At 32.6% G+C, this 21,710-nt stretch overlaps 1 protein-coding gene and 1 non-coding gene across 2 annotated transcripts in view; one reads left to right on the top strand and one right to left on the bottom strand.

Moving 5' to 3' along the window:
- Positions 1-10,191: 10,191 nt before the first annotated feature.
- On the bottom strand, positions 10,192-10,281 carry Trnay-gua (transfer RNA tyrosine (anticodon GUA)). The gene is given in 2 exon segments: positions 10,192-10,227; positions 10,245-10,281. It is a non-coding gene; the product is annotated as a tRNA-Tyr (tRNA).
- A 3,900-nt stretch (positions 10,282-14,181) lies between these two features.
- Positions 14,182-21,710, top strand: part of LOC138308497 (uncharacterized) — a 31,243-nt gene continuing 23,714 nt past the window's right edge. Inside the window, exon 1 of the mRNA XM_069249505.1 lies at positions 14,182-16,552. Coding sequence (XP_069105606.1) covers positions 16,163-16,552 — 390 coding nt within the window. The 5' untranslated portion in view covers positions 14,182-16,162. The remainder of the gene's footprint in view (positions 16,553-21,710) is intronic.

The following is a 21,710-nucleotide window of genomic DNA, read 5'->3' as shown; positions in this document are numbered from 1 at the left end:
TGATTTGCATCCAGTTTGGTTAGAATTCTGTTTCATCTACTCATGGCGTTTTGATGTCATAGCTAATGGATGTTAAAGAAACGTTTTTTAACAATAGGGTATACAGGTAAGTGATTTATCATTCGAACTTGTGTATGAGATAGAAGGAACTCATATATTTATTTTTTTAATAATTGCACGTGAATGTATTAGTCTATTGTTATAATCAAATAGGGTTAAGCTGAATAGCATTTCAAGATTGATTTTTTTTTAAATTGAAAACTGTCAGTATATAGCAGGCAATGATGACACGCTTATAATTAAATTGTATAGAATAAATATCTTACTAGTTTTAAGAAAAAGACACCAGCAGAAATTACAACTTACTGTTTGAATATGCGTTTCAACTCAACAAACAATCAACAAGATATTATTTGCATGTCAGCGAGATTTGACAGACATTTTAGGTATTCACTAGTTTTTGGATGTGCATTTTCAATATTCCACTCATTAGTATAATGCATGAATGTAATAAAATAATTATAATCATGCACATATAAACTTGATTTATGTTCCACACGAACATTAACGCATCAGCAGTCAACGGATAAAGAAAACTCGATTAGTGTTGTTTTTGTTTGTCACAGAAGTGGTAAGCATATGAATACGCATTATATATATACTCGGCCTAGTTAAAACCATATTCGTTAAACTCCCTTTGAACATTTTTTTTCTATACCGTAAAAGGAAGATCATGTGTTAGACATTCAAAACAGATGTCCTTTGTTTAACAAACGATTGTTTAGGGAGACATATCCTATAAATGCGTATATTTCGCAATGACCAAGTCCTGTACTAAACTTCATACCAGTTTATTATTTATATGTGCATATCTGCAGTACCTCTTAATGATCACCTCCAACCTCCATTGATTCCGATTGGTTATATATGACTACTCTCATAGCTGTTGTAATGTGAAGTTAGGACATTATGATTGGGTCTGCTGCGCTATTCCATGATTATAAAAGGATAATGTCTTTTCCTCCTGACTTACTTGTTTCTCCTAACGTCTCCCTTGACATAGTCTCACTTTTGGCCTTCAGTTGAGCGTTCGCATCTGTGAGGAATGCTATGGTCGAGACACACCAAAATCTATTAAATTTTTAGTATCTATTCCTACTTAATTAAAGTTTAGCATAAAGGAAGTGAGACGAATAGTGCGCCCTATTTATAAATTTGTAACAATGCAGTAAGTAACGCATCAATAATTTTAATAGAAAATAAACAATTAACGCAGCTGTCTGTAATTAAATTCCGATCTATTTATAAGTTTACGAATTATAGTTTAATATAGATCTTTAAGATATATTTCATAAACCAATAACCTTCCGCGTTGGGATTTATTCTAAATATGTTTTATTCAAATGTAATAAGAATTGCTGAAATATTTCATTTTAATTAATGTCATCTTTTCTTAAACTGTTTGTTCGTTTCTTTTCAGACATGAATGCAGAATAATGATTCCTAAACCCGAAATCGGGCCGTATTACAGAGAATAATGAACTCTACATACATCCATTGAAGCTGACTGAAGAAGCAATAGTTAAAAAGTGTCTCGCCAACCATCCTTTACATGTATGATGTAGCATAACTCGCATTACCTTGATAGCGTAACATGGATTCGTATGATGTGTAAGATTTAAATATAGTATCACATGTTAATTTTTCACATAGTGGACATTTGAACTGTTACTCCAATGCCATTACGTTTATAATTAGATAATAATCCGGCCTGTGTGTGTGTATATATAAGCAGTCTGCACGAAAGTGGATTTGTACTAGATGACCATTGCTCGTAGTGGCGAATTTATTTCAGCAAATAAGTTCATGCAAAAGTCAAGGGAAATTAGGTGAGCATAAACGCAACGATCACAGACAAAGGATTTAAAGAGGATTTTTTTTCTACAATGTCTTTACAACTTATCAGGAACAATTGTGCATAGATATCAATGTTTATATGATGTAGGAGTGGGAATACGACTAGTATTCTGCATGATTGTTATGGACAGAAAGCGATAGTTCATGCTTTACTTATAAATACAAGTGTTCTGAATACAGGTGCAATGTGGATACAATAATTCTCGATTTAATCACCATTTGAAACAAAAAAGTCAACGATTCCAACATGGCATCCTGGAGTAACGTCAGAAATATTCACACTGCGGTTAAACCTTTGAAAGCAAAGAAAAAAGAAGCGAAGAAAGACGAGTTTGAGGAATATTTAAAGGACGTAAAAGATAAGGTAAGATAGTGCATTGTACATATGAAGTCTATCTCTAGTACACATTTTGATAATACTGTAAGCCAACTTGTTTTCGTGTTGACTCAATTTCCGCAGTCAATGTTGTTTTTGATTTATAATGTAGTTTTGTTCGCATGTCAGACACTTCTAGGTGGATTTTTATTTTCGCTATTTCAACTTGCCCTCGAAATTTAATCGCACACGACGACTGCTTGATTTACAGAAACATATAATTGACAGTGGCGGTGAATAATAAAGTCCTGTCGAAGCAGATTCGCAGGTTTTTCATTGCCACTACTCATATTGCCGTATAACCAGTTATGTTCGCGGAGTGATCTTTCACTTTTGCGTGAGTATTGCTATAACCGCGGAAATTTATTACGCGAATTATTGATAGATGATTGAAACTTATAAACTTGAAAATCGTGACAATTTCAATAATACTAAAATTGAATTTTCTTGTTCGCGAAATTTTGACTAGCGTAAATAACAAACTACACAATATATGGATTATTTTATTATACATTAAAAGTTGTATTTACAAATCTGAATATAAATTATAATTGAAAAATAAAATATCATAAAGGTCATTTCTATCGCTGGTACAGAACAAGACTCTGTACCTATATATTTAATGTGTCTTCACTCAATAATTATTTGCGTGTATCTTAACATATACAGGATATTTACTTTATATTTTGTCCTCTGTGGGGATTATTCCTTGACCGTGAGGTTATTTTGATAATAACAATGACGGAGAATCAATTGATTTGCAGTATGCATCCGGTTACAAAAAGTACTTCCTTATATGTTTTAAAGCTCATTATCCTAAAACCTGCTCATATTATTAGGCCTTTTTTAATTTTTTTTTTTACCTAATATATACCTAATAAACTATAGGCTGGTTTAGCGGGACTAGTTCAGATCGCAGCAGGGTTGCAAATGATATGACGACATTCACAGTTATCATTATTTAATTGCAGGAATCGAAAAAATTTACCATGGAAGAATACGGCTCTAAAGGCATCAAATACATCGTAAAAACTCATCTCAGCAATCATAAATACATTTAGTAATATTTTTCCTTCTCGGGGGAGGGACCTTAAGGACCCCAAAAAACAAAATATCTCGCCTTAAGCCCTCGGTAAAATCATCAAAAATACATCGTGAAAACTCATACTCAGTCATTCTAAATTGTAATATCTTTATCATGTCTCCCCGGAACCCCCAAAACACACCACAATGTTCGCAAATTTGGCCAATTTTAGTATCATTAATTTCTGTTATATTCTAACATAGTACAAGTAATATATATGAGGAATGCGAATTTTACCGTTTTTTTTATTTAGACCCCTAGATCGTCTCATAATCAATTGGTATCTAGTGTGCACTGTGGTCTGTGCGTATACTTTTAAATTTACTAAGGTCGACAGGTTTCTTATTTCCAAAACTCCGCACGGTTAGAAAAATATAATTGAAGCGGTCTTGTAAATGGAATTTGTGTTTTATAGAAATCAATATGTTGTTTCATACTGTGTTTTGTGTCCCCGTCTTTTCTTTATCGGCCGTGCGTGTATTGTTACTTGTACATGTTATTCTATTTCGTACACATCCGTAAAAACTCAATTGAACTTATTCAAATCAGTTACATAAACATGTAGCATGTAGTCTCATTGTAATTTGGGTACATCAGTATAACATTAAACAGTTTCACTATACAAAAAGAGCGAAAGTGATAGACCAATAACCAACTTTAATCATCATAACACGACGGATAGAAAGCATCAGTTAGATTTGTGTAATTAATTGAAATTCGATTTCATGATGTATGTATAATGTGCTTGCGCTTCTATACCCGCATTATATGTAATTAATTATACAAATCAATTAATGTTTCCGCGTCATCTTTAGTAAGAAAAATTCGATTTCATAATGTATGCATAATTTGCTGCACTTTTATGCTCGCTTTATGGTAAATGGAATTGCATGTTATCCTATATATGTATATCAAATGATATAAATGCTCGCTTTATGGTAAATGGAATTGCATGTTATCCTATATATGTATATCAAATGATATAAAATCTTAATTTAGTTCATGGATCAATTGTAATTTTTATGTAATGTTACAATCTATTTTCTTATCCGTCCTTTAAAGATGCTCTACCGTCGATAGGGCATAAATAATATTTATCATCTGGACAAAATTTGATGTTTGTGTATATATATATGTCTAATAGACATCAAAATGCATATTAGATAGTTTGTATTACTTTTATTGTATGTACAACCAGTGCCTCATAACATAAAGGACACAGTACTAGTGTAATGGTTTTCCTTGGGATGCAATTAATTATTTTTAATACCTTGAAGTGAAGTAAAATGCTCAAAATTTTGAATGGTAATTGTGTAAAGTAAGAAAAGTTTGTTACGGAAGAAAATACTTAGTCGTCTGTTTCTGTTTAAAAAAAAAATATTGTCGGCGGTGTAGCATCATTACTCCGTAATCATAAGTCAATGATATCACAATAGGGATCGGGAAAGTTCAAGTATCGGGGTAAAATTATAGTATTTTTATATGAAATAAAATTTATTCTAAAGATAAAACAAAAAGTCTGTGTATCCATAATGCATGTGCGCACATATTTCTCTTCATTATGCAGTTTTATTACTACAATTTGAAATTATATGTGTCGTATTTATCATATGACAATCAAGAAGAAGTCAAACATATTAAAAAAGATATGGCATATATAAACCCATTGTTAGCCATGAATGCCTTCATCATGTTAAAGATAAAGCAAAGTGGTAGTTTCCTTCGTTTTAAAAGCAGTGTTTATTCTTATCATCATTACATGAATAATATATATGAAATTGAATTTTTCGGTAAGTGCAGTCTACTAGTATTCTTATTGTATAAATAGGAAACGTATAATTTATAATTTCTAGTTCTTTTTTGAAATGAAGAGAAGTTTTAGAAAATGTACATTAAAACCTATGATCGCTTATCTTTTATCATACAAAAAGGTAGAGACGTTTCCTAAAATGTGAAATGTATTTACATAATTGCGTATTATAGAGAGTTCATTTATAGTTTTCGATAGAACGTCTCGTGTAAATAGACGATTCAGCAGACATACACATGTATATCAGTCATTTCACATTCCTGGTGTAAAAATAGCTCTCAGTCAACTTTCTTTATAAGTGTTCGGCCGTTGTTATGTTCAATAGAAATCCGGTTCTTTATGTTGTTGTTTATATTATACGTATAATTTATGTCTATAATAACTGTGCACGCGCCAATAGTCTGAATGGGATTGTCGTCCATGTGGCCTATGTTTTGACCCCGAAAACATTATATGTATACGATAGCTACCGTACAATAGTAAAATACCCTAGGTTGGACAGAAACTATATAATCTATTTTAACTTTTGATTCTGACCTAACGGTTTACCGTGAATTCTGATATCATTACGGTAAGCGTAAATAACTCTTTCAGATCTAAGATTGATTAAGGATTTTCCATTCATGAACTCTTAACGTACGAACAGGTCATTCATTGAATGATAATTGTCTTTGAATGTTACGAAAAAGCAGCTCAAGTGCAGCCTTGAAGCTATAGCAACCGTCAAGTATATTTCTCGTTTGTTAAATAGATGAGAATGTTATACAAAAGAATGCAAAAAAATGTAAAATATTCATATATATAGAGAGAGAGAGAGAGTCTGGTGTGAATCATGATAGTCGAATAGCGTCATAAAGTTGTGTCCTATTTGAGTTAGCAATAAAGGGGCGAAAGTATGAAGACAGAAGATTGTACCTACTAATGTATATCGATATATTAAACTTATATAAATTTATAGAAGGAAAAACCACTGCCATTTTTGGTGAGTCATGCTTGTATAACAACAGTTTCATCATCCTCTATTTCGGAATCGGTTCAGTCGTACAAAATTTAATTGTCCCTTCATATAGTTGACCTCGTCGTTTCCATGTCAATTCTGTTTTTGTGCTTTCTTCTTTAGGTTATACTTTGAGCCTAATTTGAAATTAAACTGTTAGCCGAGTTTCATGTTACACTTCATGGCGAGTTTGAGTATTAACGTTAAGCCGAGTTTGAGGCGAAACTTTAAAGCTGAGTGGAAGGTTAAACTTTAAACCGGGCTTGAGTTCAAACTTTAAGCCAAATTGGAGGTTAGACTTAAAACCGAATTTGAAGCTAAACTTTAAAGGTCAGTATTTAAGCCTATTAGATCTTAAACTGTAAGCAGAGTTTGAGGTTAAACTGAAAGTTGAGGTTGAGGTCAACGTTAGTCTCATTTGACGTTTAATATTATCCTAGTTTGAGGGTAAACTTTAAGCCGAGTTGAAAATTAAACTTGAAGCCGGGTTTGACGAAATTTGTTTAAGCCTATTTAGATATTTCCGGATATGTTGTTGTTGAGTTCGATTATGCATGCTTTTATTTATTTTTGATTTACCAAGTGAACGTTCTTTTCGTATCTAAGTTTGCATACTATTACAAGGTGACACAACACAGATATACCACAGCTTCCCCAAGCAACAGATATAACACATATGGGCTAGGACGGTCCACAGCACCCCCCCCCCAAACCTCCGACCAATATTTTTCAATCCCTTATACACACTGATCAACAAATCAAAATTTAACATTAGAAACATGAACGTCATCAAGATGGCCGCCTCATCTCAAATTTCACTAAAAAATGAAAAATAGTCATAAAATTGACATTTTTCACTGAAGTGACAATGATGTATCAAAATGATAAAAACATATGAGGACCAAATATAACACATGAAATTTTTTCATATTTTGCTTGACTCAACAAAACCGTTTTCCAACCGCAAACTATTATTTCTAATTAGTTTTTTGTCCACTTCTAAATCAGTTTAAACAAAAACAAGAAAAAAAACAATGTTAACATTGTATAAGTTCCGGTTATGACGTCATCAAGATGGCCGCCATCACGAATTTCACTAAAAAAATGAAAAATATTCATAACATTGACATTTTTCAACTGAAGTAGACAAATGAGGTATCAAAATGACCACAATAGAACAACAAGTACATATCAGGACCAAAACATCCAATATATGTAGCAATTTGTACGTAGGAAATGAAAAAATAAGATTTTTAACTCAAAAATGGTAATTTTTCAACAAATTTTTCATATTTGTCTTCATGCAGCAAAAAATGTTTCCCAACAACAAATCATTATTCGTAATCAGTTATCTGATCTCTTATCAATCAATAAATCAATGAAAACACCAACAAAAATTAAAATATATAGAAATGCAAAAGATAATTATTGAAAATTCATTGTTTATTTCCTATGCATCCCATAGGCAAAATGTTAGATGGTTACTACAGTGTCACATATTTCTTTCACTGGTTCTTAATGATAACCATTATCATTGTACGTGCTATCTCGCCTCACTGCTCCATCCACTGAAGAGACTCGGCATGTCTGGTAGCTGGTAGTCCAAATTATCAGAATAATCGAGATATCAGTATCAAATTCGTCGAAAGCCATAGCGTTGTCTTCACTGTCGATGAGCTGATGTGACAGTACATTACCAGTGTTGTTCTAGCCTGTCATCTTTCATAACCCATCCTTGGCCAGAGTTCATATCAGGAACAATAGGTTCGGAGATGTGGGATCTCCCTCAGATTCTAACATATCGTATATACTTTTCCAGACTTCTTCGGCATAATGGAAACTACACCAGATCCACATTATTCGAATAGTGGAATTGGTTCTCCTTAGCACATAGCTCCATAATTTGTATGAAGTACCATTCATTAATGACTAAAATAGTGGAACTTCACTACAGACCTCATTTATGACCTCAAAGAATCCACCTGTGCCATCTATGGTCACTGAAGGTTCACAAAAATGAGGAATTGTGCTTCATACGAAATAAGGAGAACCAGCTCAAACCTTCGCAGAATGTGGATCTGATAGTCTGGAACATCATATACGATATTTGAATCACTAGGTTGGAAACAGGAAGAGCTCCTACATGACACTGATGTTAACTCTGGCCATGGACGGTTTACAAGCTACAACCACGATGACAACCCGGTAATGTAATGTCACATCAGCTCATCAGCTCATCGCTATTGAATTATTTTGAAGTCCCACTTAGATATTCAGCCAACCTGAAATTCTTTGTTAAGATTTAAATTTTCAGTAGCCACTTTTATATTCAGGAAATTCTAAGACACCAGGAAACTGTAGTCTCGGCGGTTTGGGAAAAATACACTATCATATGACCTGTATACGCAAACGGTGATGCTTTGTAAACCAAATGATGGTATAAACAATAATTCTTTTTTGCATTTCTATATATTTTGTTGTTGTTTTTACTCATTGACAAGAGATCAAATAACTGATTACGATCAATAATAATTGTTGGAAAACATTTTTGCTTCATGAAGACAAATATGAAAAATTTGCTGAAAAATTACCTGTTTTGAGTTAAAATCTTATTTATTCATTTCCTACGTACAAATCGCTACATATATTGGATGATTAGGTACTGATATGTATTTGTTGTTCTATTGTGGTCATTTTGATACCTCATTTGTCTACTTCAGTTGAAAAATGTCAATGTTATGAATATTTTTCATTTTTTTAGTGAAATTCGTGATGGCGGCCATCTTGATGACGTCATAACCGGAACTTATACAATGTTAACATGGTTTTTTTTCTTGTTTTTGTTTAAACTGATTTATAAGTGGACAAAAAACTAATTAGAAATAATAGTTTGCGGTTGGAAAACGTTTTTGTTGCGTCAAGCAAAATATGAAAAATTTACTAAAAAATTACCATTTTTGAGCTTAAAATCCTTCCTGCGTAAAAATCACTACATATATTTGGTTTATTTGGTCCTGATGTGTTTTTCGTGTTCTATTATGGTCATTTTGATACCTCATTTGTCTACTTCGGTTGAAAATTGTCAATGTAATGACTATTTTTCATTTTTTAGTGAAATTTGAGATGGCGGCCATCTTGATGACGTCATAACCGGAAGTTCATCCCAACTTATGCAATGTTAACATTTTGATTTGTGATCAGTGGGTCATAAGGGGTAAGAAAAATATTGGTTCGGAGGTTTGGGGGGGGGGGTGCATGTGGGACCCTCCTAGCCCATGGCCTAACAACGTATGCATACCAGGGAGCTGTTAATGGAATCTAAAATCAACCTTCTAATAAAATACAAACATATTTTATTTTTGGCACATAAATAACCTTTCATGCGTGTACCATTTCACATTCATATCATTTCAATTTAGGTTATATAGATGATATGAATACATACAGAAACCTTGATTACAAATTAAACATTTGTTAACAAACTCAAAAGAAAAAGAAAATCATTAAAACTTATTGTAGCAAGGTCATTCGAACGAATGCGACAGTTTGATAACATCTACTCCATATCAACAGATATATACCAGTCCTGATGTTTCCCAATGGAAATGAACAGAAATAGAAACTATCCTTGCTTGTCAAACATTTCATAATATGACACGATCTGTCACGGTTTTTTTTAAATCTCTGTGGGGTATCCTATGACTTACATTCTCAAGGTTAAATCTAAATGTATTACTAGAACCCAGAATAGCGTGAACAAAAGAACGAAATTTAAATTTCAATTAAGTTTCATTTACTGGTACATATGCATTTCTAAATATTTTGAAATTAGATGAAACGTTAACATTGATGAACCATAAAAAGTAAATAACGGATACATACTGTATATTTCTAAAAGTTAAAATATGTGTAATATATGATATCAATTTATAGAAGAATATATCAGAAATAATCCAATAGTTATGTATAGGTCATTTCTTTAAATAGAAATTATAAATTAAAAAAAATCCCGCGAGCCGGAGTCGAACCAGCGACCTAAGGATAGCTTTGATAAGAACCACTACAGTCCTCCGCTCTACCAACTGAGCTATCACGGGATACAGTTTATTTGTTGTAAATACGTATAACGATTAAAGTCAATATGAGAACATGCTGAGCAAGTGTCACAAATATCGATTACGCCTATATCGGATTATAAATCATATTTATTTATATCGCATAATCCGCCTGCACGAGACTTCGTTCGTGTAATATTTTTGTCACTAGTGTGATAGTCTGGCCTGGAGTGCTTATCAATGACTAGGAATTCATTGTGACGCCATGGATTGACGTTGACCATGTAACATTTTGTCACTAGTGTAATAGCCTGGAACGCTTTTCATTGGCTGGAAATCCATTGTGACGTCAAGAATTGACGTCAGTAGACAATGACGTAACTTCGGTATTTGATTACGTCGTATTGTTATTAAAATTTGTATCAATTTTGTTCCGCTTTTAATTATTCATTTTCATTAAATATCTATATTCCGATGCCATCAAAAGAAATGTACTTATTTTCTGCCATCCGTTTGACAGTTAATAAGAAACCATTTCATATTGAACTCTTCTCTGTTATACACGTAGAATACCGTAGATAAAACACAAATATAACAATAAACTCTGAATGGATTATTGTCTAACCACCAACCCTATATTTGTCATGTGACAAGAGCAATAAACTGTGATTGGATGGTCGTCTATCTAACCTCTAACCCGATATCAGCACGAGACATCAATGTCAGCCGTGTCCTCTTTCGACCCCGGAAAATGAAGCCATATGACACTATCAATATGTTCTATCACACCACTAATGGTTCAGACTATTCGCTGGTATTGCATTTAGTCTTATCTTTGACAAACCCTCATTTTGAGGATAATAATCATTGATGGTATTGTTTAACAGCATCATTAACTCACTGGTCGAAAAAATTGGCACAAATATTCATCATGATAAGGAGATGTACATACATATTGTTTCGATTGGTATAATTATAAAGATGTTTTGGGGTAAGCCAAATATGGTCCAGCGCACACTATAAAGTTTGCCTGTGAATGATGATTGAATCCAAAATTGAATAACAGAATGATAAGAAAGACAACACAGCAATACTTATATTATTGAATCCAAAATTGAATAACAGAATGATAAGAAAAACATCACAGTAATACTTATATTATTGAATCCAAAATTGAATAAAAGAATGATAAGAAAAACAACACAGCAATACTAATATTATTGAATCCAAAATTGAATAAAAGAATGATAAGAAAAACATCACAGTAATACTTATATTATTGAATCCAAAATTGAATAAAAGAATGATAAGAAAAACAACACAGCAATACTAATATTATTGAATCCAAAATTGAATAAAAGAATAAGACAGACAACACAGCAATGCTTATATTATTGAATCCAAAATTGAATAAAAGAATAAGACAGACAACACAGCAATGCTTATATCATTGAATCCAAAATTGAATAAAAAGAATGATAAGAAAGACAACACAGCAATGCTTATAATATTGAATCAAAAATTGAATAAAAGAATGATAAGAAAAACAACACAGCAATACTTATATTATTGAATCCAAAATTGAATAAAAGAATGATAAGAAAAACAACACAGCAATACTTATATTATTGAATCCAAAATTGAATAAAAGAATGATAAGAAAAACAACACAGCAATGCTTATATTGTGACACAGATTTAGTTGTTGGTTACTGTAATGGTGTTTGTACCAGCGATATTCCTCAGTTAATGCATTACGAATTACAATGTTAAAGTTACATAGCCAATCGTATTCTCGACACGATTATTAACTTTTGACACCCATTACTATCGGTATAGTGATAGACGTAATGACTTAGATAACACTGTGGTTCGGTAATAAAATAGTTGTGGTAATATATTAATGGAAACTACGGGTCGATAAATCATTGTAAGATTATTAACAGTTTGTGGTCATGCATCGCAGCACATGTGCGTTTTGGGGTTTACTTAATTATCCATAAACTGTAAAAATGGAAAATAGGTTAAAAACCTGTTGAAACATAGTTTATTGCAAATTATATCGCTGTAATTTTCAGGGAACAACATCTACAATGTTTCTGCTTTTTCAATTTTTTGGATTGAGGTCATTCATGAACTGAAAAGGTTAAGAAACCTATTTAAATAAATGTAATTGATTGCAAATTATATCGTTGTATTCATAAGAAACAAACTACGTTTGTGATGTTTCATTTGCCTACTTCTTACATAAAAGTTATAATTTCATATAGTGCCACTAAAACATTCTTCGATACGATAATATGCCTTTAAAACTTATAGTACAGAATTCATATCCTTTTAATTTGATTTATTTTAATGTCGGTTCGTTTATATACTATCTATGTTTAAATCTATATTACGTTATGTGGTGTTTGTAAACTCATAATACGCATAGCAACTCGATCATTAAGCTACTGGAAGAACTGAAACTGTTAATATATTTAATATATATTGTATACATACAGAAACTAGTTTGAAGGCAATGGAGATACCTGATGTTTTTTAAACGATGGATCTTGAACTAAGGAGCAATACACATAAATCTCTATATGTATTATCGGAGTCGATAACATGACTACTGCACCGTCACACGTTGTACAAATTAAAATGGAGGTTACTAAACGTGGAATACCAGATAACGTTAATCTTCTGTATTACCATCTGTATTGGAAACTATAGTAGACATTTCCTTGTGATTATAGAACTTCTTTCTTTCCATAACTGAAAATAACTTAAAACCAGTTTAAACTGGAAAAGTTATATCGATGACTAATTTCCATTGGGACGGTGTGTTTCAAATCAGAGTTCAAATTCAAACGGAGGTTATCAAATGTGGAACATCACATAGCGTTATTTGGCTATATTACCGAAATACTGGGAACTTAAATTTGTACTTCATTGTAATGACAGAATTTTCATTGACAAAGACTTAAATATCCCATTTAACTGGTAACTTTTTAGCGATTTTTAAAGCCTCTGAGGGATACTTCACCTGTAGGTACAAACATCGATGATACCAGAGATGTCCGGCACAGTGTCATGGAAGTCTCAAGATCGAAGCATGAGCAGAGACGGACTGTGTGAGCGGATCTATATTCATACATTGCCTACGGCGTCTATAGACGCAGTATGAAAAAATAGTGCATACTATAAAAAGAATTGCATACATACAAACATAGTCAAAGATACATGTCACGGATGTTTTCAAGGATATCGTGAACACAATACAGTTTTACAGTTATCGGTATTGTATACAGGTTTCACTTTAATGTCACTCTGACGTTTATTGCCGTATAAATGTTACAACCTATAACATTAATGGTATCGGAAACTGTTTAATTACTGAAATGCTTCTTGGTTTCATTAAAATGGAACAGAAGCAACAACAGAAAAAAAGCCTGAAACCTGATTTAAGTATTTGTGTATTGGTCTATAATTGTTCTTTCAATGGAGCTTGTGAGATTGTGTTGCCTAACAATAAAAGGATAAAAGGATATCCGAAGCAGTCTCGCCAAGGTGAAACGAGATAAGATATAGCTTCGCAAATGAGGCATAATGAAATATCCGTGGGCGGAACAGTAATGGATAGCACTCGCGCCAATTATATCAACCTAAAAATGGAGGCTAAAATTAAGCACAATTTAAGTGTCATACTTTCTCTTTAAGCCGGTTCCAAACAATCTGGATTTAAATGTTGTAGTTTTCAAAACGGATTTGGACAAAGAGAAGTTTCACGTCCTTCTCAAAAGTGTATAATTTCTGAAGCGGAATGTGTCTTCCCGGGCGAGAATTATCCGGAGGGGATGATTATACATTAATTATCTCTGACAATTGTTGTTGTTGTTCCTGATTACCGTGAATTTGTTAAAATCACGATCATTGGGTCACGATCCCGAGATCCTTTAACAATACACACGTCAGGTAATTCGTCAGGTAAAGCGAGAAAACACACCTACACATAATATCTTATTATTTATTATGGCGACATGTTGGACTAAAGCAGAAACAATCAACAGGCACACTTCTTCACTACAGTTGATGGGAAGTGATGGTGACAAATGGTGCGGTGGAAATTTATTTTGTGTTTCATTTCGAGATTACTGTGATTTCGGCAAAGTGAAGTATACATGTATGTAGCTTATATTGCACATTATGAGCTGATTTATAGTAATGTTATGTGTGGCCACAGAAAAAAAACCATACACACTTCCGTAATACTGATGTGAAACCATAGTCAATGATGGTGCAATGGACGTGCATTTAATGTTTCGTTTCGAGAGTACTGTGATTTCCACAAAGTAAGGTATAATAATGTTGAGCTTATATTGCAATCGACAGAAGTCATTGTAACAGACACTATAAATGCGTTCTATATCGCGAGTTTATTATTAAGTAACAATTTTAAATAGTAAACACAACATTGCGAAAAGCTATGTCGATCTTATCAACGAGGATCCACTGAAGCATAAACGACATGAAAATGGAATATCATTGTGGGAAAACGGAACAGATAAGGACTACATACAGGCCGACTATCTAAACTTTTCAACGGAAGGGATTCGATTTGAACATTGTCCAAGGTCATAATGCATTATAAGGGATAAATCAATTTTATGTAATGCTGGATATTCGTAAGAGTGCTATTGGAAGAAGAATTAATATGGTGTTTTATTATCAAAGGGGTTGCGTATATGTTGTGTAAAGAAGGATTTACTAAAGTTAATTATGTGGAGTTTTATATATACCAAAAAGATAGACTTTATACAAATATCATAATCAGAGGCAATTTTTTTTTTTTTTTTTACAAAAATGGAACAAAGTTTGTAGATTTGTTAACTTTACTGTGTGGATAGTTTTGTATTTGTTGGTTTTCGGAAGTGCATATATTGGAATCGCCAAAATTCTTTGTTGATGCAATCTGCTTTATGTTGTGTAACGTAGCGTAATATTTTATTGTTACGTACAACACAGGTCACAGGTCATGTCCTATTTATAGCATGACACTTTTTTCAAAATATTTACTTTAATTTATTAACTGCTGTGGCAACGTTTAACCTGTGGTCATCAGTGCAACATACCGCAATTATGTAAGACAAAGGGATCTCCACATGCAGAATTACCAAACAATATAATTACTGGACATTATAGATTTAAGGATACACGTCCCATTATTAATGTTATGTCGTCTGTATTTAAAACATTTGAATAGAAAACGGATGTGAATGGATTTATTGCCTTCAATACTCAGTGAATGATCTCTGTTGTGGCAGTAACTGATGAGATGGTGAAAACCGAGAGCAGTATCGACAAAAATTAGAGATATGCTAAAGTAAATGTGGCTTGGGAACAATAGTCTAGTTTCTGTCTTTCATCTCTGTTTGAACAATGAATCAATTCTGATTTTCAATGGAACGAGTTGCCTCAAAACGCCCATCAATTAAAACAACACTGGCGTATGAACATTTGTAACGTTGCTCTACATGTGGTTCTACACTGATTCTGTGTTGGTAATGAAGAGGATATTTATTTATCTCGACTAATATACATCAGTTGAGAAGAGATTCATTTATCTCGGATAATATACATCAACTGATATAAATAGCAATGCAGAAACAATATATTTGGGATTTCTTCCGCTGATACATATGATAATTAGGCAATGGGTTTTGTTCATCGGCAATGGAAGTTAATCCATCTTGTATGACAATCTGTTGAAGTAAATGGATAGCAAATTTTCAGAAAAAAAAATCCAATCGTATAAGAAGGTCACAGAGGATATCAAAACCAGCAGAATGGAATGTTTTCCTAATTGAAATCAATAACAATGAATTTACTCCATGATGCAGTTATACATTAAGTGCACACAACCCCGATAAATATATACCATGACACGGAGAAATTCTATTATCTGTCCGACACCGGACATAGCCCCTAAAAAGGGGCTGGAAAAAAGAAGGATGTCCATTGCGGATATCTCTTTAGCCAAAAAGAAACTGACGAAGTCTGTTTCTGAGACCAGACGAGGATCTGTCGCTCCGCCGACACGACGAGCATCTATCGCCGTCATGGCGGTCCCGACCACCCGTCGGGCGTCCTTCGCAGGGTTCAGTAGTGCGACTCGTCGACCGTCAGTACCTGGTATTTCATCTGACCTTCAAGGGATTGTTGAAGGAGAGCATTTCGTGGACGAAGCGGAACTATTTGACAATACCCCTTCTGGTTCCGGTAAAAAATCAAAGTCGCGCAGGCGCTCTGGCGTAATTGATGAGCGAGAGGTAAGACAATTTGCTAATGTTATTCGTACAGAAAGATTTGTTTGCTAACAAGAATGTCTGATTATGTTAAAACACTTTTTATTTCTCTAATTCCATATCGGCACATTACAGAGATTTCTGCCCTTGCGGATAATCATTGCTTGTATTGTCATGTGTTTTCGAGTGAGAAAACTTCTAGAGTTTTGCACAAAAAAATGACGTCAGAATGAATACCTACCCGCAAGTTGGGTAGTTCTGTAATATTCAAATACGGAATAGAGCAAGCATTCGAGAGAATCATACGTTCATATTACCTAAAAGAGGAATACAAACCCATAAAACATATTTTTAAAAACATCCATATGAAGTGCTAGCGATTTAATAGTAGTTAACTATAATTTTAGATCATTGAATTAAAAAAAATATATGCTGACGACATATATTTATAAACTCATTATATCACCTCCAAAAGATAAATGCCAAATTATTGATTTAATAAAAGACATCGTGAATGGCAACATGCAATTTATAGTTAAAAACGGGTATCGAAGTATTCATACCTTATATTAATTAGGGTATTACCTCCGAAAAGTCGACGATTTGATGTTCATTAGAAGTCTTTCGGTGTGAAACGATTTGTAGCTTGTAGTGTAATATTATCAGACTATTTCTTTTGTGGATATGAAGGATAGTAAAACTCAAGGCTTGTGACCCCGAAAATCTTTCTCTCATAACTCGACGTTTTATTGCAATTTTAATACTACGATATCCCGACATTTTGTAAGTTCGATTAACACCGCGACTGCAAGTCTATTCTCCATACATGAAAATTGTGTGACATTTTCAACGTTAGTGTCATTGTTTGCAACTATAATAGAAAACTCAGCCTAGTTTCTGGAAAAAAGTATATTAAAATTGTACCGAGAAAATAGAAATTTTGGTGATGTTGTGATGTCATGAGTCTTTATTGCATGAATAACCATGCAATACAGCCTAAGGCGACATGAGTGTATTGCCCTAGACCAGCCAGTATTACACATGTAGGTATGAGAGAAAATATTCTTGTATGTTTCGGCTGTACTGCATATGTCCAGAACTGGTAATAATCATCACAAAACCACGCGATTAAAGGTACAGCACAATTTTGTAATTTTTCAAATATTCATACTTGTCCTTGGTAATTTTCTGGCTGTGAGCATATGAATTTACAATTAAGGATTGTTATGACCTACATGTATTTATCCTAAAATGATCGGTTTCCATAAAGTATAGAGGTTCACGATAAATGTAAAATTAAATATTGAGACCTCTCCAACACTATATTTTTCAGAAATGTCTCTCTTACTTTATAGTGGATTAATTACGAGGATGATTTACTTTCGCTATATTTACTAATATCCTCCGATTCAAAACACCAGTAAATATTTAGAAATCATATATGTACTAAAGAATGACACTTAAAGATGAAGCGAATAATTAAAGGAATCGATGAACTGCGAGATGTAGCGTTCGCGAATATATGACATATGGAAAACAGCGTCCTATTGACTTCACCAATATAAAACGCTCAACAATATATACTGTATAAGGCTCCATTAGTGGTTTGAAGCACAGATTCAAATTTGAGGAGAAAATGAGATTCAAACGGCGATCATGCATTTCGAATTACTTCAATGTGAACATTTATATTTGCAGTTTCATTATGTTAACAAAGACGGCATTTCGATACACAAACGTTTTAATTGTACATGCCCATGCATGGTGTCTATTGACATAACCATATATCAATGTAGATCGCGTCTGTAGAAGATTTATTTATAAACAATGCTATCCCTAGTAGTTTCTAGTAATGTGCTTTTACAATTTTTGTTTGCATATAACGGAATAAATTACATATATTATAAAAGATACACTTACTCCTAAACACATCATAACAACAAAGCATACTCAGAAAAAGTAATATTCAATGAGTATATGAATCTTTTAATTATATATTTTGAATAATGGAATTATGAATGATTTTAAATCAAACATGCTATCAGCAAAAAGAGAAAAAATGTTAAAGAGATCAGTAAAATTAATTTGACATTTACTAAGTTTTGGAACTTTCACATTGTATACTTTGAATAATGGAACTATCAATGATTTTAGATATATTAAATATGTTTTAAATTATAAAAGAAAAAAATGATAAAAGGATCAGAAAAAATAATTCTGTTAGTTTTGGAATCTTTAAATTGTATACTTTGAATAATGGAAATATCGATGATTTTAGATATATTGGACATGTTTTCAATTATAAAAGAAAAAAATGACAAAGTGACCAGAAAAAGTTTTGGAATCTTATTTGTATACTTTGAACAATGGAACTATGAATAATTTTAAATGTATTAAAATGTGTTCAGTATAAGAAAACAAAAATGACCAGGGGAGCTAACTCAAATTGATTTTATCAGCATCTACACAGATAGCAAAACCAAACAACAACATATGCACTCAGTATATATAAATACATGAATACTTCACAAAAATTAGGTTAATATAAACAGATGCATAACAAAACAGAGATATGAAGCTGTTTAAGAAACTTAAAAGAAATCGGAATACAAATAAAACACAGTATGAGAGAGATCAGTTTATTTTGATACTATAAAGGATTATCTGTCGTTGGCCACCCATTTGAAAACTTTCTCGTATTGTCACGCCTAGGGGAGATTACCACACGTGGGTTTTAACAGGCTTCGCTGTAACCTTCTGCTGGGTTTATTAATATCGAGAACTTAATACCAGTTTAAAGGAACATGTAAACCTTCATAAACCAGAGCTGTGCTAAGTGCTCTTTATGTATGGAATTAATTCATACTTCCTTCCCCGCGTTGAGCAGTTGTATAGCTTTGTAAAGTTATTCGAGAAGTTCAAAATATTGGCTTGACCTATATCTTTTAACTAATAGTTGATCTCTCTTTTCTTATGAATTACGAATTTTTTAGCGTTGATAGGATTAAGTCGATTTCGAGGTTACATATAATGACACAAGAATAACGTATTCCTATAATTCTTTATAACCTTTGAACATATAGATATGAAGGATTGAAATCAATATTAATTAGCAATGTACCTATGAAGTGGCTAATGATGATCGTATGAAAAAGAGAGAAATTAAGCAATTGATATCATGATCGTTGCCAAGGTAACGAGTTAACGGCTTCTGATTTGTTGAGACTTAAACAGTGCCTGCTTTTTAGCGAAAATTGGTATATTTTATGTATGTAGGGGTTTGAAGGGATGGTTAATGCAATGGTACAATGTTTGACAACATATATTGCCGTAGTGACAACACAGGGACTTCCGATTTGACAAAGTCTTAATATCCGATTTCAGTGAAAACTGATATACAAGGATTGGATGCTGAATGTAACAGGATGGTTACGGGGGCGTTAGAGGGATACAGTGGTCATTTCAATATTGATTAGCATTTATTTATATGTTGATGTAATACTAGGCCTATTTCATGTATTTTCTGAATTCAATAACACTGAATTCAATAACAAGTTAAGGAATTATGAAAAAGGAAATTGAATTCGTTAAAACTCTAAAAACTGATTAAATAAAGTAAATACTCTTCGTTTACACATCGAATCTTAAGGGACTATAACATTATGTGTCCACATATTCATTATACTATTACATAAGTCTTAATTTGATAGGGGTTTCAAAGATGTTTGTTAATAATCAACGCTTTCATATTGACGCTTTTAGATTGATGCTTTAAGATCTCATTCGTTTGAAACTTAAAACCGACTTTCCATTTATAATCTTTTAAATCCTTTTCATTTGATGTTGTCTTGAGGTAATAGGGTGACGCTCATAAAGTGGGCTAAGATAGTATACCGGAAGTGACAATGACGCATGATAATTACACTTATTCTGTGGTTCTATTTTCTAAACATCACACATGTATGTGTATAGCTTTTAAGTCCTATTAAAGTGGATTGTCGGTTTTATTTGAATAATTTAAAAGATAATATCTTCAGTACGTGGTCTATTTCTCAAGGTGAAGAGATGAAATTACAAATTCTTTTTCCATGTGCATATATATCCATGCAAATGTAAAACTCAAATTACAACATAAATAAACAAAATAAATAAACAAATAAATAAATATACGAATAAATAAATAAATAACGTTGTATTATGACTTTAATAATGATCGCCAGGTCTGTGTGATGCATCAATATAATGGACTGTAATAATGACATGGATGTCTACATGCCTTCTATCATGAACTTTGAAACATTGAAAATCTGCTTAGTGGTTATTAGAATATGTTCGCAGTAATTTTTATACTTCTTACTGTATATCATAATATCCAATTGACATTCTCCGTTAAATCCAATATGGATTTATTTTTTTTAATAAAAATAGAAGAAAAACTAATGATAAGCAGAATGAACATGGATATAATTGTTAGCCAATTTCTATATTAACCAATTGGAAATGCAAGGTAGAAATAACGAAGAGGTAAATGAGTATATTGATTGCTACATTAGGGTTACATGTGATAAAAATCAAGTCATATTCAAGCAAATATCACAGTCATAGTAGTTGCATATTTGTGTAGTATATATTATAAAATCTATGTTTTCATGTTGCTTTGTGTTTGCTACGCCTATCACAAAGCTGGTTACATTGTTTATCTTCTGTAACATGTTATACATATATATCGATCAATATTTAACAAACATTAAATGGCAGCTATTTTAGGAATAGCTACATATATGTACTTCCGATGAGTCCTACCACTTCCGGTTTAGACAATCATTATGCCATTCTGTCTTCAAGTAATTAAGATTGATTTTTGGCGATACCGTGAATGAAACAAATCTAAGTACTCTGTTTTGCTGATATTCACAATGACCTCGTTAATGTACTTTTGTTTACAAATACACAATATACAAATACTTAAACATGAATGGACAGCGGTGGGATATGTTGGATGTCGACATGAAACATAGGATAATGACCATCGATCTATGTCTTTTCCTCTTTTAGCAGCGAAGATCATTTGAGGGTGACATCCAGTATATATATCTATTTTTTTTTTCTATTTCAACAAATTTTATTGCAATTAAGATGCAAATGGAATTGGCATCATGCAAAGCCTATTTTAGCTATCCCT

Source organism: Argopecten irradians, chromosome 15 (assembly GCF_041381155.1).
Source record: "Argopecten irradians isolate NY chromosome 15, Ai_NY, whole genome shotgun sequence".
NCBI classification, from domain to species: Eukaryota; Metazoa; Mollusca; class Bivalvia; order Pectinida; family Pectinidae; genus Argopecten; species Argopecten irradians.
This window is presented reverse-complemented; position numbering and strand designations above follow the sequence as displayed.